Raw genomic sequence first — 18,486 nt, forward strand, 5'->3', positions numbered from 1 at the left:
AATAATTGTGTAATATCTATAGTAGCTTCATATTAAAGTGTAATCGCTATTGACTGATGATAGGAGAAAGTCTCGGGAAAAAATAAATGTGCTATTTATATAAATAGTATATCTATATCTTTGTTGGCCGTTACTCGTTAGGAACTAAATATTTCTTTACAATGCTATGTGTTTTAGCTAATAATTATAAAAAAGTGTTAAAATGCTCCATTATTGTAGTGTAATAATATAATAACTTTTGTCTATAAATATTTCTAGCTTTAACTAATAATTATAAAAAAAGTATTTGAAAAATATACTATTATAGATTATAGTATACATAGGTTTATAATAAATTTCATTTATATATGTGTAAAAAATATTTCTAGCTATAGCTAATAATTTATAAAAAAAAGTATATTGTTATTACTATTATTCAAGAAAGCACTCTATTAGAACCTAGAGGTATACCTAACTGTCTTATATATAACTTAACACGGTTACAACCAAGTAGGTGATATTTATATAATGTTTTATTCATCTTTAAATCTTGTTTTCTAAAAATGCCTTTCAATAAGAATACTAAAATTAAGTATTAAAAATTTAAATTTTTTAGTCAGTTACTCAATTACCTAATTAATCCTTTATTAGTTTTTATAATAATATAATTATAAACTAATTTAACACGAATTTTTTATTAAAATACTAAAATTTTGCCCTAACCCTGAATAATTATTTTATTAAGCTCTTATTATCATGTTTACAAACAATAAAAACTGAGTCTTTTTCTTAAATCCAACACTACAATCTCCTCCCCCCTTTGATGTTTTTATATAACGGTATTGTCTACTGTCATTGACCATTGTTCTGTAGTATGGTCATGTTACTTACTTATATATGATCGAATACATAATTATTTTGCACACCGACAACAGGTTCTAATAATATTACGTAAACTCGCGTGTACCTAAGTTGCCTGTTTGTCTGTCGGAATGAATGACACGAACCGTCAATGATTTCGAAACCGCAATGCACTTATTGCACATCGCTTGAAGCGATAGTCGCGAGCTGCAAATACCACATATGTGTCACGGTGACGCACAATAAGTGCATGATTACCACTATATGTTAGGTATAAAATATTATCATATGCACTGTAAATTACGATTCCTATACTGGTTATACTTGCACGGTTACACCAATATTACACGTTCATGTAACAAATAAGTTAGTACAACTGTACAAAGTGGTCTATTAATCCATAAATTTGATCTAAGTCCCCATTTATTTTATTCTAATAAAATTTATAAAATATATTAATAGGTATCACAAAAAAATACTCCTGTGACCATTGATAATTTTTTTTTCCATACATGTATTATTTCTTTAAATATTTGGTATTTAGGTAGGTACTTACATCGCATGATTATACTGATACGAGTATTAAAATTAATTTAAATCTATTGCTGCCTATTTAAACCTAGATATACTATATTATTATTTCGTCGATTTACTTATAAAACCTACAATCATCTACATTTACTTATAATTATAAAATTAATTACTAATAATTAAACAAATCATATGGCATATACTGGTATAATAACTAACAACTAAGTTATTGCCAGAATGTGGAATAGAATGACCAATTTCTAATTAGCATGCATGAATAATGAATGTATTATAAGCCGAGTTGAATAGGTATACCTTATACCTATATGGATATACATATATATATATATAATTTACTAATTTATATCGAATAAAATAAATGCTATTTACTTAACTTCTTTCTGTACACATATAACATCTAGACCTATATATAGGAATATTCAATACTATATAATACTCGTAGGTATATACTCGAATATTATAAAATAATACCTACATTCCATAAATTTCGTGTTGAATTACTAGCAACGATATTGTAGACAGACTATGGTTATACCATTACCATTTATATAATATATCAACTGATCACCTATCTATTTTCAAGTATAACTGTAATGTTATAATATATGAATGTATTATACATACATATTATATAATATATTCAATAGTAATATCATTTATATGAATATAATAATGTAAACATTAATTTTCAATGTAAATTACGTATCTTTATTTATCTAAAAATGTTATCCTATCAAAATATTATCATAAGATAGGTACGTTAAAATCTTCTTATCAAGGGCTATATCATCAATGAACTAAACTTAATATTAAACACGAAAACCGAAAGATTGTAGGTAAACTATAGAGCAGAGGTGAGTAACTCAAAATGTTTAGAAAATTAAAATCTAGCGGGCCAGAACATTAAAAATAAAGAAAAGGTCATTCAAAATAATAAAAATATGCATTTTAATCAACATTTATTTTGTTTATAATGTTAATTTTTAACTTTAAAATCACATTTTACATTAAAATGTAATGTAATTTGAAAATTTACCCTGGCCAGTTAAAAAAGGCTCACAGGCCGCACGTGGCCCACAGATCGCCAGTTGCCCATCCTTGCTATAGAGCAGGGGTGGGCAACTGGCGGCCCACGAGCCTTTTTTATCTAGCCCGCGCTACATTTTCAAATTCATTATAAACAAAATAAATGCTATTCAAAATGTGTATGACCTTTTTTTTTTTTACTTTCTATGTTCTGGCCCACTATATTTTAAATTTCTAAAAATTGGCCCTATAGTAACTTTGAGTTGCCCATCCCTGCTATAGAGCAATGGTGGATCCAATGGGGAGGGGGTAATATGGTAAATACCCCCCTTGAGCTTAGGTTAGGTTACCCAATACCCAAATAAATTACGATAAACTGTCAATAGGGGCTTGGCGGGCATGACGATTTATTAACCCCCTCCTGATATATTTCTGAATCCGCCCCTACTATAGAGTATAGAGTAACCTAAACCGATATAAATAAATAGATAAATAATAATCATATATCACATAATAAATGAGGTAAAGGTATTTTATTGAGATAATTATTATTTTCTATGCTTAGAAAATTAAACAAAACAATAAAATATTAAATTTCTAAATGTTACAACTATAAATGAATCAAATGAGTGATCATGACAATTAAATGTAAAATACGTCATAAGTATAAAGGTACATATTTTTATTTTTATTATAAATATTCCGTTATGATTGACCTTGTAATTGTAGAATTATCACCAAATATGTTGTAACAGCTCCTGTTAACTAACAATGATATAGTGATATTACAGAGGTAATTTAATTAATATCAATTGATATGAAATTAAAATATTAATTTTTAGTAGGTATTTTTGTGATTGCTAATATTTTGGATTTTGATTGTCAAAGAAAAATCTTCAATACTAAGACGAAGAGACTGATTAGAAGAACCGATTGGTTGATTGCTACTTATAGATAGATTAAAACAAGGACTGTAATATGATAGTTAAAGTTTTTGATAGGAGAAGGTTGATTGCAGTTTTGAATTGGAAGATAATAATTTATTGTAATTTTGATTTTTGAACAAGAAGAGATTGGTTATGATTTTGTTTAGGAGGTATATATCTCGTTGGTTGAAACAAGAACAAGCAGATATAAGCAAATATTTAGAATTTAGGTGATGTTTCAAAATGTTGAATTGGTATTATTAATTTTAGACAAATGGTTGTTAGGTTAATGATGAGTACCTATGTAAAATTAAAAACGAATGAACGCAACCACAATGACTATTTAGTATTTTGGAATTTTAACGCGACTAATGTTATTGGCATTATTAATTGTTTACTTATAACACAATTAATTTAGTAGCCTTTTTTTTTTATTATTGTATAAATAAAAACGCTGATATATTTTAAATCGTAAATTTATTCATGTTTTAGATTCTGAGCGAAGTGAATAATGATGTGCACGATAAGTAGTTGTAAAAAAGCTTCAATATTCAACTTTAAAAATGGTTTCAGTTAGATAATTGAATCCAATTCAAAATTGAAAATTTCTAGTATTTTACAAAATAATCGAAAAAAACAAACAAAGTTTTTTAAAAAAATAGAAATTTTTACACAAACCCAATTTTCGAAAAAATTGATTTTTAGTGTAACTCGAAAACGAATAATAGATACCTACTTGAATGTTCACCAAATATTTTTACTATCAATTTCAATTTACGATAAAAATTTTAAAACATTTTAAATCTTTTTATCTAATATCTATAGATATTTTAAATTTTTAGTATTTTACTTATAAATGTGGATAAAAGTTATTCGCCGAGTTAAAATGCTTTAAAATAAATTACTTAATCTAATAATAGGTAACATCAAAAAAACATAATATGAAATAAACTTATGAATTAGGATATAGGAAGACAGTCGACAGATCATCTCCTCTTAGAATCATTTTTCATACACAAAGATATATCACTGAATTCAAGTTTAACATATCTATAACAGTGACCCACTCAATATATCTACGGTACAGTAGAGCGGTACCTAATAGTCCTCCTTTTATAATTAGAATAAGTCTATATTTATTTAATATTTAATAAATAATATTTGATTACCTTACATTAATCACATTTATTTCAAATTAGATTAAGAATTGATTTACTGCATAAACTATTTATGTTTAATATTCATCATATTCAAGCCAATATTTAATAGGTACTAATCCCAGGATTTATTTAGAATCAAAGCCTCACGTTTTAAAATGTTTTGAGGCTTCTTGTGAAATGCGTCTAAGTTATATGATCGCTAAAAATAAGTCTTAGCTCAAGAGAAGTAAATCAACACATATGTATTTGACGACTAAACGTTCAAGTATTATAATATATAGATAAGTACTCACTGTAACAACTAATTGTTTGTTTATAATAAACATACTGTATATACTAAATTCTGGAGTGTTGGCAGCTAATTGTTGTACATAAGTTTCAATCTACAAAAAAATATATTGATTTTGCTATTTAAATATAAAAAATATTTAAAAACAACCTAAATATTTTTATTAACTTGTAATATATAGTAATAATCAAACGTATTACGTATAATAATTATTTCAATAAAATTTGGCTACGTAATTTTTGTGATAATAATATTACTATTTTATCTTAGTTATACGTACATAGAACACATTTAATTTAAATAACCTTTTAATATTCTTTTACTTTATAGCTTATAGTATATTATTTACTATATTTGTGGGTTTGCATATAGCAGATTGTGCATAAGACGTTAAAAATTATAATGAATACATTTTTTATATATGACAATAAAATTTACGACTTTAAAACTAATATTAAATGTCTGTAGTTTGAACTATGTACAAATAAACAAAAATCACAATGATATCATCGTTCACAAAGTCAAAGAGCAAACCTCTAAATCTACTTATCTTTCCTTATTTTTAGATAAACTCGCATGCATCGTCCTTTTTTGCGCTGATTCTATACAACTATTATTTTGTTTTCATCCTAGAGCATTCTTCAGACCTAGTTTTTCCATCATATATTTTACTAATACAATTATTATCAATTATTTTAAAAACACGTTTTTAATATTTAAAATTGTATGTACCTAATGATATTATATTGATATATCACAGAAATGAATATGATACATTTAAATTTTAAAAACATCACTATTATAAATTTATACATTTATATTATGATGAAAGTACCTATATATATCGAAATTAGAAATATTAAATTTCTAAACGGTAGTAAGATGATAAGGTATACAGGTACCTACAAACTATATATCTAGTATCAACTAAGAAAATTTAACTTTCAAATTTGTTTATAAACATTTTTTTTTACTTCAGAATATTATCATTTGTTACTCATTAATGATGACTGGTGACGCTCAATACAAAAAAAAATATTTATCGAAGAAAAATTAATATATTAAGATAAAGCTTAAAAAGGCTAGTTGACCTACAAGAAAATTATTTATTAATTCCCTTATAAGTTTTGAATTATATTATAGGTACTATAATTTTTGTTTATTTATTTATTTCTATTATAACATAATCAGTTTAATTATTTTGCGATATTTAAAATAACTATTTTAAGGATTTTACTATTTTCATATTTTATGTTTACTTTATATACTAGATTTTATAGTTAAACTTTATTATATTTTAATATTAAATGTTTATATAGCTATATATTTTACAATGTGCACATATCAAAAGAATAATAATTTTTAATCAAATTTATTATACGTATAGATTATATTATTACTATATTATTATTACCTTCAATATTCATTAATATTGTTAACTATTACTGCTTAATATGATTTACACAATTTTCACATAACTCTTACCTTTTTTAAATCAAATAAATCGATTTTAGTATTAAGATAGCTTCCAAGTAATATTGGTGTTTTGGCAGCCTTCACATAAAAAAAATAATATCATTGCTTAATTTACTTGGCTCTTGTAACCAAGGATTATTTATGTTATGATGAATAATATTTTAATATTAGTGTATTTACCTCTTCTCCTAGTAGAGCACATGGATATATCATCAAAACCACTCGAAGAATATGAATTATGAACCATAAAGTGTAATCTAATATGTAACGCAATACATCAATATCCTCATTGAGTATAGTCAATGACAACAAATATGGTGTTAGCGTCAGTTGTAGTAATCCACAAAGAAAGAAGATGAATAATCGGAACTTAAATAAGTTGTTGACTCTGAATACAATTTGTGTGATTGACCAATGCACATCGCACCAATATTTCAAAATTGTAAGCAAATTTACTTTTTCCAATACTAAGGGTACATCCAATAAAAATACATTAGAAAATTATGTGTAATTATTACATTAATTAATATTTACAACAGTAGTTTCTAAAAATTATTTATTTATCATATAGATTTGATAAGGTGATATGTTTTTTTTCTAAATATTATGCATCACGTATATGTTAAAGAAATATAGTGCAATCTATATAGAATTAAAAATCATACATTTTATTAGTAATATTAAATATTCTACACAATAATGGACTATGACAGATTGTCATCGACAGTGATTCTTAATCTTTTCAAAGTGACGACGACAAATTATAAATTTGATTTTAACGTGACACATAAAAATAATTTTCTCATATTTTGCTCGTGCATAATATAGGTTATATTGCAATCTTTATCCTTGGTTCGGAATCGCTGGACCATGACATTTACGTTATGGAAAAATATCATAAACGGAACAAACTAGGACGTCTGTCACTATTATAATACACGCATAGAACATATTAAATCTGATCCGGACATCAGTATAATATAATGATCGTTATACCACTATATCAGTGGTGCATGGGGGTATACGGCGAATATTCATTTTTCTAGTTTTTTTTACCTATTCATTCAATTTACGATGATACCATAACCTGACGTGGGTATACAGTTGTATGACAATGCATATTGGCTATTCAAATTTTCAGTAGGTAATACATATAAATAGAATATTCTACTATTTTATTTTATTTTTCAATTTTTAATTATGCATGTCAATCAGATAAACAACAAAAGAGTTATTGAGAACTTAAGACTTAACTATCAACAAAAATACCTAATATTTTATGGTTAAGTATATTTAATTCGTTATTCGTATAATATGTAATAAAAGTTAATAAAAAACTATGTAGGTACATATACATGTGTCATCATGTGTGTGTGCGTAACCTTGTAGGTATGAGTATATTATCATATTATAATAGTATTATTATGGTTGAATATTACTCTTACAAATAAAACTATGTGAAAATATCAAAGTAATATTTTTTTTTGCTTCAGAGAATTCAAATTATCTCTTATAAAAATCATATAATATAACGTATACAAATTTCGTGTTTTTTTGTTTTTAGAAAAATACTACAGTAATAAATATCCAAAATCAATACTTACTCGAAGTACAAACTACAAACTGCTTGTACCTTATTTCGATAAATATGGTTTATATAGATAATATGTGTTTTGAGTGCAAAGATAAGAAATTCGTTTACTTTATTATACCTCATACTACGTGTATACCAGGCGTGCCCAACCCGCGGCCAGTGGAAGTATTCCAACCGGTCCATGAAAATGTTAACAGCCATTGGAATTTGTACGTAGCCAACATTATAAACAAAGGCTTCGAATGTGATCAGGATTTTTAAAAAGATTGGGCACGTCTGTACTTAATTATTATCGGCTGTTTGGCAAATAAATCGCAAATCATAATGATGTATTCATGTGATTGGTTTCTCACCGCAAACGAACATGACGTTCTGCAGCGGGACGTCCGAAGACGACGTTTTAGCAGTGTTGGCGGCGGCGGCGGGCCCATACTCGTGCAGGCCGGAATCGTGCGAGCGGCCCGCGCTTCCGGCCCGAATCCGGCAATTGAGCTCGCTGTAACACTGCCGCAGCCCGAAAACGGTGATGCCGAACTGCATGTGGCCGGTGAGCATCACGTAATGGCTCCAAATGTAGACCGCCCCGAATGACCAGGACATAGAGCCCGAGTACCGCCTCACGTCCAGCGACAAGGCGACGACCAACAACACGTACAGCGCCCAACAGTACGCGCCCATGGCGCGGCCGACCGGAGTCGCGGTGCCGAATAGCTGGTGTACCGCGGCCGCGTGTTCGGCGTACACCTGGACGTGTTGCCGGCGGTACACGATCGTGCCCCAGTAAACAGCCGTGGTCGCGACGAATAGCGTCGTCACGTTCATGTCCTTCATCGCGTGGATCAGAAACATACTCGTACTGTTCTCAAGACGACTGTACGTGCTCAGCCGTCCGAACGTCAGCACCGAGAACAGGTAAGCGTACGCCGAATAAATGGTCACTGCGTACACGGCCGACAGACGGGACGACGGTGGCGGCGGCCGGCTGCTCAACGAGAACGTCCCCAACCCGGTCAACCGCCACAGGATGATCAGCGCTTTGGACGCGTGAAACATCTAACGTATTATTAGATTTAAATAAATATTTTAACGATATAATATATATATTTATAATGTGTGTGTGTGTGTATGTGTGTGTGTTTAGGAATTAAATCGGAACCTAAAGAAAGTCATAAAGTATTATACGAAATTTTCTTGATCAAAAGCGATCAAAGGGAAGATTTCGACAACGATTCACGGTGGTTATAGATAAGGCGGTGAAAACGTGCAAAAGGCAACGATGGCTTATTGTATACAGCACAAAAAAAAAAAAAATAGGAACTTGAGGTTATATCATATATTATGGCAACCTCATTATTATGTTTTCATAAAAAAAGTTGTATTATACGATTCCCATAAAGGCTATATAATGCACTGCCAGGTATAATATAATATACCAGCTATTACCGAAACGTATCGCGATGATTTGTTTTATTGTTTACAGACTACAATAAAATATGCGTGTAACATAAACGGGAAACATAACAATTTATTACAAGTATCCGAGTGACACAATAATAGTGTATCTAACATTACTATACATTAGTCTAAATTGTTTTTTATAGTTGTACATATATATATTATAGAATACATTATACGAACGCGACAGCTAGTGCGACACTATGTAATCTAGACGGCAAACATAATTTAATACAATATGTAATACCTATGCTATTTTATAATACGCTTATATAGTCATACACCTATATGACTATATATCATTATTGGAGGTAATATACCTGTACGTAAATCCAACCGTGGCGGATTTACATCATAATACATTACCTGTATTGTTATTGATTTTTCTAGTCGGAGTTTTGGAATTGAATTAAGATCACTAAATACGTGAGTGCGGTTCCGATAATCTGAAATTTGTATCTATTATTAAATTTAAATAATGATATTTTAAGTATAATAATGTACACCATACGGTATAGGTGGCATGCAAATGTAATGAGGAAATTTTACATTTACATACACTCAATAACTATTAAAATAACACAAGAAAAATCAAAAAATTACTAATAATTTCCTTATTAAAGTGTTAAAATTAATTGAAAAAAATAAATTGAGTACCCTCCATGTAATAAAGTATAAAGTAAGATCAATTAATAATACAATTACTTGGTTCATAATGAAAAAAATCATACTATATAAAATCAGTGGCATCTTAATTATAATTTTTTTGGTGGTACGAGGAGATTAAAATATAGATATTGCGTGGCCATAAAATAAGAACTAATTTCAAGAAAAATTGCCACGTTTGAAAAAATTAGCGAAAAGGGGGTTATTTCTACCCGCAGTCATACATTATTGTAAAAAATTATAAATCTATAAACAGTTTAAAATAAACCTAAATGTAGCATGAACATTTATTATTTTACATTTTTACCGTTGTAATAGTGGAACGATGTAAATTTACAATTCCGCAAGCAGAAAAATCGATTGCATATTTTTGCAATTGAAGAACAAATATTTCCAACTGAAAAGTATAAAATATTAATTTTACATATAATAAATTATACTTGACTATTACCTAACTGATAATATTAAAAAACTATTCTTGCGTACTCTTACATATAGATTTACAATTTTGTTAATTTACCATAATATTTAAAATAAATTACGTTAAAATGGTCTTAATTGTATGAAATATAACTGAAATAATTAATTAATAATTACAAAATATATACAGTGGAACCTTGATTAACCGTGTCTCGATTATTAATGTTCGAGATTAACCGAAAATTTAAAAATCCTCAAACAAGAAGATTTTTTCTTCCATAACGTAATTGGTTTAAAAAAATTAAAAAGTAAAGTAAGAAAAATTATTTTAATCCAAAAAACAAAAAAACAAAGACTAATAACTTCATATTTTAGTCACTGATATATTTATAAAAAGTCTAGATTAATCGTGCATGGTTTTCATTTATCTGTGTAACACTTCCCTCCCCCCATTACTTCGGATAATCGAAGTTTTACTATATATAATTTATTAAATAAATACCAATACACCTAACATTCTAACAAGATATTAATTAAATTATATTAGATATTTAGATCTAATATTTTCGCCTTTAAAATAGAATAGGTACCATAAATACTTGTTACGACTATAATATTAAAATAATTTAATTTAATTTTTGTATTATTAATAATTATTTTTTTTTTTTTTTTTTTTAATAAATACCTGTTTCATATCACCTGGTTCAATATCAATAGTTAGATATTTACATATAATCTCAGCAGTTTTTTCACCCTGTATAATACACATCGTTATAATTTAACATTAGTTAGTAGATAGATGGTTTTATGATGAATTCTTATTAACTTTTCTAGTAGCGTACGACGTAGGTAATACGATTAATAATAAATGACTCAAATGAGTCAATACCCAGACAACTTGGATCAAAATGAATTTAATATCTGTAGAACCATAAACCACCGGGTAAAATAAATTTATGATCATAAAATACGGAGTCACAATTAATTGCACACAATTGCAGAATAATTGCAAAAATAATTGCCATCCAAATTTATCATTGACTATTTTAATACTATTACAAAGACTCCAGTGAAGATCTTGTAATTTTGCGATTGAAATATTTTTCGGATCTATAAATAATAAAAATAAAATAATTAGTATACATATCAATTTTTGTGGAATATTAGGAAATATTGATTTTAAACGTCATATATTAGATACAACAAATTAATTTTTTTGTACCTATCATAACTCTTATTTACCTTAACCAAACTACATAAGTAACCTACCTACAAGTTTTATTTGTCATTAAACTAACTATGAAAATATCCACGGAGTCAGGGACATAATACACCATATACTAAAAAAATTATTTAAATATTACTTAAGTTATAAATTATAATAGAACCATTTTTTATTAAAAATCAAAATTAACATTTAAATACAAACGAAAATTATGTGTATCAATATCCATAACCATATACAATACGTATTTATTTTTAACCACATTTTTTTTAATTATTTTATACTAGTATATACCAAATAACATAGTATAATCTATACTTTATAGCAATCACTTAACTAATTGCCAACGTCGAATACATATCACACTATAATATCATATATTTATGTTTAATATTTATTTTAGCTTACATACATTTATTTCTCTATACTTCCCACATTCTTATATATATCCTACCACCTACCATATTAACACTTTTTTATCATGACATTTGGTTTTTTATAGTCCTTGGTAAAAAAAAAAAGTTAGTCACCTCTCACCACTTACTGCTACATTAAACTATGTATTTTTAATATGAATCAATTGCCTAAAACACTGATATTTATCAATTAAATTAAAAGCGTCATTCATATGTCATGCATAGAGGTTAATGACCTATGACAAATTAAAACAAACTTTCACGCTCTCTATTACCTACAATTTACAGTATATAATCAGTCGACATATTAAGGAAGCCACATTTATATGTAGAAATATGTATAAATTGGCTTATATAATATATAAATATTACAAACCTACATAATATAATACCTACCTATTATTATATACTTTTTGTAAATATGTTTGTGATGAGGCTGGATTTATAATCTTGTAGTGCCATATAGGTAATCTTTGTTATAAATTCTACAAAGACAAGTTAGCTATGAGTCAATCTCAATGAGTAGGTAGAACATTAAATAGGTAACTCGTTACCTAAAAATTTGTTTAATTATACCTATACTTAGTTATTGTTAAAATATATTTCTTAAATACCTAAATAGATAATACACATTTACACAATTATAATAAATATTTCCTCATAATATTTTTGGGTCAAATAATTGTGGTAAACTCTATTTTATGTCTCATTAAAAAAAAACGTCATTACTGAAAAATTAAAGATCATGCTTAAATATCTGTGCCAATTCTTATCGTATTGACAACGTACAAGAGACTAATTCAAAAACTTGTCTAGAGTACAACAATAAAAATAAAAAAGTATTGTTACTAAAACAAGAACTATTTCGGACGTAAGTTATCTAGAATCAAATAATGAAAAAAATCTTTTTAAATATTTTTAAGAATAATTAAATAATCGCATTCAAATATTATTTGTACACATTTGTTTAAACTATAAATGACCAAGTTGCTATTAGTACACAACTTAAGTGTCCTTGCTCTCCGATAAAAAGTATTATTTCAATGGAGAATAAAATCAGATTTTATTTCTCATCAATTAGGTAGTCACAGGAAATGGTCCTATGAAGATAGGGCATCATATATTTACATCACATTATTGGGATGATGCTATGCCACACCCGAATCTGTTGTCTCCGTGCTCTGTTTTAAAAACATGCAACACAGCAAATTTGCGAATTTGGGTTTGGCAAAATCAAGAGGGTGTTGTTAGCTTTAAATTTTAATATTAGAGTGATCTGTCCTATTATCGAAGTTAAATGTACGAACATTACCTGCGCACAAGAGTTTGCTTTCTTAGACATTTTTAATTTTTAAGTTATCTATGAGTATTTAAATTTACATTACTCATGTCTTGCTAAAAAAAAAAAAATAAATAAATAAAATATCGAAAAAACCAACGTATAAGTATACATAATATAATGTTTTTACCTTTAACTTTGATTGCACGGCCTGCAATTGATTCTAATATGAAAGCTAACAACGCACAATGAATTGGTTGGTACCGCAATTCAAATTTGCCGTGTTGTAAGTTAGTAAAACGAGGACGACACGTATGGGCAGCGTCTTCTCGGGGCGATTTTTATCAGTATAATATTTGTACCCAATATTATTCATTCTTCACTATAGGCGTGTTTCTATAGGACGTTTAGGTATATACCTAACCACAAATACAATAATTGTAAACATTATTATATTACATTCGTACCGTATCGGCAGTCGGCCGGAGGCACCGGATCAGGAGACACGACGACCGCGGTGTGGCCGGCGAACGTCCAGACGCGTTGCGGGGGCCGACAGCCGTTATTGCCGCGGAACCCGCGATCGAACGCCGCCGCCGTCACGTTCGACTGGATTCCCGCCAGTTTGTACTCGATCGCAGCGTTGATGTCTTCGAACCGGCGTCCGATGTTCCAAGCGACCTGCGCGTACATGAGCATGGTGGCCAGGTCGATGAACATGTACACGTAGCACACGCAGTACATCCAGGTGGCCGGGCTGAGCGCGTACCACAGGTAACCGTCGACGGCGAACAGGGCCGCGTGGAACGCGACCAGCGTCGGCGTGTACCTGGCCAGCGGCTGGTCGGCGGACACCCGGAACACGGCGTCCGTGCGGTTCAGGTGCCGCTCGATGTCCAGCAGCATGACATGTCGGCCGGCGGAGCACGCGACCGCCAGCGTGCACACCAAGCACTGGAGCGTCACCTGGAGCGTGGTGACGACGGCCGAGGACGTGTTCTGTATGCGCATCGACCGGCCTGCGGTGAACGCTCGCGCGTCCTCCGCTACGGTCCACATGCCGCCGGCCACGCACGCGGCCAACACGGCCAAGTTGAACGCGTACCACCAGGCGTTGAACGCGTAGTGCGACCGGCGACGTTGCGCGTTGCCGCCGGCCGGTTTCCAGCGCAGCGTCACCGGCGCGATCAAAAGGCATTGCCACACTCTCAACAGGACCTTTGAAAAGTCGTACATGACGTGGTGATTCGCGGGCGTGTGGTTCGATTTCACTGTATCACGAAAAACAAACGTAAAGGAACGTGTTCGGCATATTAAGACGCTGCAGACGATAACAATAACCGCGGTTGTGGCCGTTGAGGGTATGATGTGCGAATACGTGATAGGTAGATACAGGGGTATAGCGATGGGTACAAGGATCGACATAGATGACCTATGAAATAGTTTATATAGCGTCGTCAACGCTGCTAATAATTGTATTTGTTGAGTTGGGTCAGGAGTGGACTGACCTGCAGGATGGCGATGAGGAAATCGCCGACAGGACCTATGCAAATTGAAGAAGCCGATTTCATGTAGGTATTATATTATTATATTCGTATAATATTATCATGATATCCGTCCGGTTGTGACAGTTTTCCGGAGACATTTAATACGGTCCCAGTCTATTCTTACAAAGTAGATGTTTCGAATTTCGAATAATGATTTTGATAGAGATTTGACCCTGCAGCCAGGCCCAGATTAAGGCGTAAGCAGTGTGAACTGCAGCCTACACAACCATGGATTTAGAGTTACGGCTGAGGGTGAGTTGAGACCCGACGTGTCGTTTCCGGCGTTGGGGACCGGTGAATTGTGACCCAATAATATTTTAGGTATAGGTTAGTTGGGGCCCGACAATATTTTAGCTGCAAGTGAGTTCCGGCCCGACTAATTATCATTACTTAAGTCGGATACACATGACGATAAACGAATAACGGTAAATGAAATGTTCGATGCGTATGGGAAATTATATTTTTAAATAATATGCGGTAAAGATAATATAGATCGTTTAATTGTATATTATCTGCCATATGACTTGCATTAACTATACGATTATCAGATAATTTAAAATGAAAAAATGAAAATTGTCAATGCGTATTTGGTCCAAAATCAATCTTTGTTTGTATAAGTTTGTATCGTTTGTAAAATATATTATAAATTATAAGTATTTGAGTACAGTTCGTCATGGAATTTGTATATTGTGAAAAATCAAAACCACTTATTATCGAGTTTATCCACAGACTCAACTTCGCTACTTTTGTTGTCTCAAGTCCGTACAGTCGCGTTAAAACTATCATATTTCTGATCGATTTCTTGTGCTGAACGATCATACTCGTGCTCAAGTCATAAGAGCCTCGTGACTAAATATATATTTACGTGTTTTTATTACACTTCTAATTTGATTTTATTGTGAGTGTATAATATATAATATATTAATATATATATTAATGTATTACCGTAATTCGTACCTCTCATATACCCGAGCCACAACTCGTACGTTATTAAGGGATTGGACCACGGACTCACTTACACCGAGTTACGATTACCGCGTTCTGTCTCGATGTTATTTTTATTCAAATATTATTTAAATCATGAAATAGTAAATTAAGGTCAGTATTACACTGCATCGACAAGTTTTGTCGAGCGGTCATTAATGATAATCATCAATCGACAACGTTTTTTTTTTTTTTTAGATGTTATATTTCCAAATAACCGGTCGCGCACCAACTTCGTGTGTGTAACCGCAGACCACGGTTATACGGTGCATAATGCACTCAGTCATAAATATTGAGCGACCTGAGTAAGTCCTAATCTGTTGTCTGTAATCGTCACTTGTCGCTTAAATTTTGTATTTGTGTCACGCGTCGTGGGCACAGAAAAAGCGTCAAAACGCCACTTTTTATAAACTATAATAAAGGTTTTACACTCTAGTGCTAGTAATACGTTTTATACATTGTTTTGTGTTAGAAATTTGAGCAGAACAAAAATAAATACAATTTTTTAACATCTAATGGACTAATAATATCATAATAGTGATGCACAGGGTATAAAACGTGCAAAGTATAAGAATAAAAAATAAGAGATTTTACTCAGTAAAATACCTATAAATAATTTTTTCAAACAAATAAGTAACATCAACCATATTTGTAGTGAATATGTTTTATTGATGATATTTAAAATTCAAATTGAAATTGAATACATTCAGATGAATGTAATATTTTTTCAAAATTAATTAATAATTAATAATGTAAAATCTTTTATCTCTATGTATAAGTATAATTTTAGTATATTAAGACTAAATAGTAAAGAACTTATAGAGTGTATGTTTAAATTTAGAAAAAAACTATGCATATGTATTTCTTAGTACAACAATTTAAAATTACTCAAGCTATAGGACTTTTTCTGATCTTATTTGTGTTCAGCTACAAAGGAGGAAAGGCTAAATGCATTTGCAGAAATTCAATAATTAGCATTGACGCAGAATCACTTAAAATTATAGATTTTAATGATACTGTTGTCTTTGTAGATCAAGACAGTGGTGAGAGTAAAGTAATTATTTGATATTATTCAAGAGTTTTATGATAAAAAATAATTAGCATACAGGCTTAAAACGTTCAATCGCGATCACAATAAAATTAACTTATAATTTTACAATGAGAAAATTACATAAAAATAAAATACACTACAATACATTTATTGACAGATCTTTTTAGACTTGTCGGATATTCACACGACAACAGCTGTAACAACGTAAATTCCAAGTCTTATTATGCATAACATCATGCAGTGCTTCAGCTAAGTAATAAAGGGTGTTTTTGAAAAAAAAAATTCAAAAAATGTGTACAATATATTCGTAAATTTTAACAAAGTGTTTTTTACAAAAAGCTGTAAGTAAAATAGAGGCACCAAACTTTTTACGATTTTCGGTAATTGTAGATCCCAATCTATACGTGTCTGCAACTCAAATATTTTTCTACTCAACTATTCTGTAGGAATTATAGTGGATTAAATTAGACATTTACACTGCACCGTGTCATGTTTTTTAATAACTTTATATAACTATACTCATCAGTCAACAGTCAATACCTACGTTGCCGTTGGTAAGTAGTTAGATAGTAATACGCTACTTGATCGTGCAGAACATACGTCATACCTCAACTGGAACTTATATTCGAAGTACTGTAGTGTGAATAATGCAACCCATTTGACGGACTGGAGTAATAGTAAACCGGAATGGAAAGCCTCTAATTTCGCCGCACTAGATTAAAACGATAAATATAGATTGTTGGATGTGTTAGTACCAGCCAATCCGAGTATGATATATTTTATGGATATCTACACTGCACACGCGCTTTGTGAGACCGGCGCTCTTGTAAGGGTTAACATGTATTGAATAACACTATATTATAATAATGGTGTAGGAATTATGATTCACTTATTAATTATTTTACACATGTAGACTTTTTAAAAATATTAATATATAGACACGTGTCAAGTACACCCTTAATCGTTACCTCGATTGTATAAGTCTCATTGTAGGTGTTCTGGGTAAAAATTATATTATATCTGCTTTACGATGGAAATTAATAATATTTTATGCATGTAACTATATAATTTTGTACAGCTAATTTTCATAGTTTTTCGTTATCAAAACAAAACTTATTATTTTATTTTTATTTTTTTTTAATCAAGTAAGTACGACATTAAAAAATGTCATAAGTTTGAAACTTTGGACGTCTTCTATTATACCCTCGACCCATATTTCACCATCATAAATAATTTATGATTATTGATATTTTTTTTATATTTTTTATATTTTATAGTATCTACCTATTTTAGATGTTTTATAATATAATCTATAAAATTGTAAAAATAATAAAATGTATTGGGTATCTGTCTACTTTATCATAATACCAAATGACAGTAAGCAAAACAACTCTGACATTTATCCATCATCAGTAACATTGTTATTTAACTGATACAGCGTGATACACTGATACCTATATAATAAACACATAAAATGGCGTTTTTGACAGTTTCTTTTTGCTTCTGATACTGACTTCTGATTTCTGATATAAGTATAATAACGTATACATATAATACCTATATACTTGTGCCCATATTAT

General features: G+C 30.0%; 2 protein-coding genes across 2 annotated transcripts; both read right to left on the reverse strand.

Moving 5' to 3' along the window:
- Nucleotides 1–3,074: 3,074 nt before the first annotated feature.
- On the reverse strand, nt 3,075–9,759 carry LOC112594792 (gustatory receptor for sugar taste 43a-like). The gene is made up of 6 exons (XM_025339792.1): nt 9,685–9,759; nt 8,217–8,916; nt 6,450–6,736; nt 6,279–6,347; nt 4,798–4,887; nt 3,075–3,183 (listed from the first exon to the last, which is right to left on the reverse strand). Exons 2-6 carry the CDS (start codon nt 8,914–8,916, stop codon nt 3,124–3,126), a joined length of 1,206 nt encoding a protein of 401 aa, XP_025195577.1. The 5' UTR covers nt 9,685–9,759; the 3' UTR covers nt 3,075–3,123.
- On the reverse strand, nt 9,684–14,850 carry LOC112594791 (gustatory receptor for sugar taste 43a-like). Its single transcript, XM_025339791.1, has 5 exons — nt 13,792–14,850; nt 11,231–11,514; nt 11,090–11,158; nt 10,292–10,381; nt 9,684–9,764 (listed from the first exon to the last, which is right to left on the reverse strand). The coding sequence occupies exons 1-5, from the start codon at nt 14,747–14,749 to the stop codon at nt 9,705–9,707; spliced, it is 1,461 nt and encodes a 486-aa protein (XP_025195576.1). The 5' UTR covers nt 14,750–14,850; the 3' UTR covers nt 9,684–9,704.
- Between the last annotated feature and the right edge of the window lie 3,636 nt (nt 14,851–18,486).

The sequence above is a fragment of the Melanaphis sacchari genome, unplaced genomic scaffold (genome assembly GCF_002803265.2).
Source record: "Melanaphis sacchari strain LSU unplaced genomic scaffold, SCAv2.0 Contig23_pilon_pilon, whole genome shotgun sequence".
Taxonomy (NCBI): domain Eukaryota; kingdom Metazoa; phylum Arthropoda; class Insecta; order Hemiptera; family Aphididae; genus Melanaphis; species Melanaphis sacchari.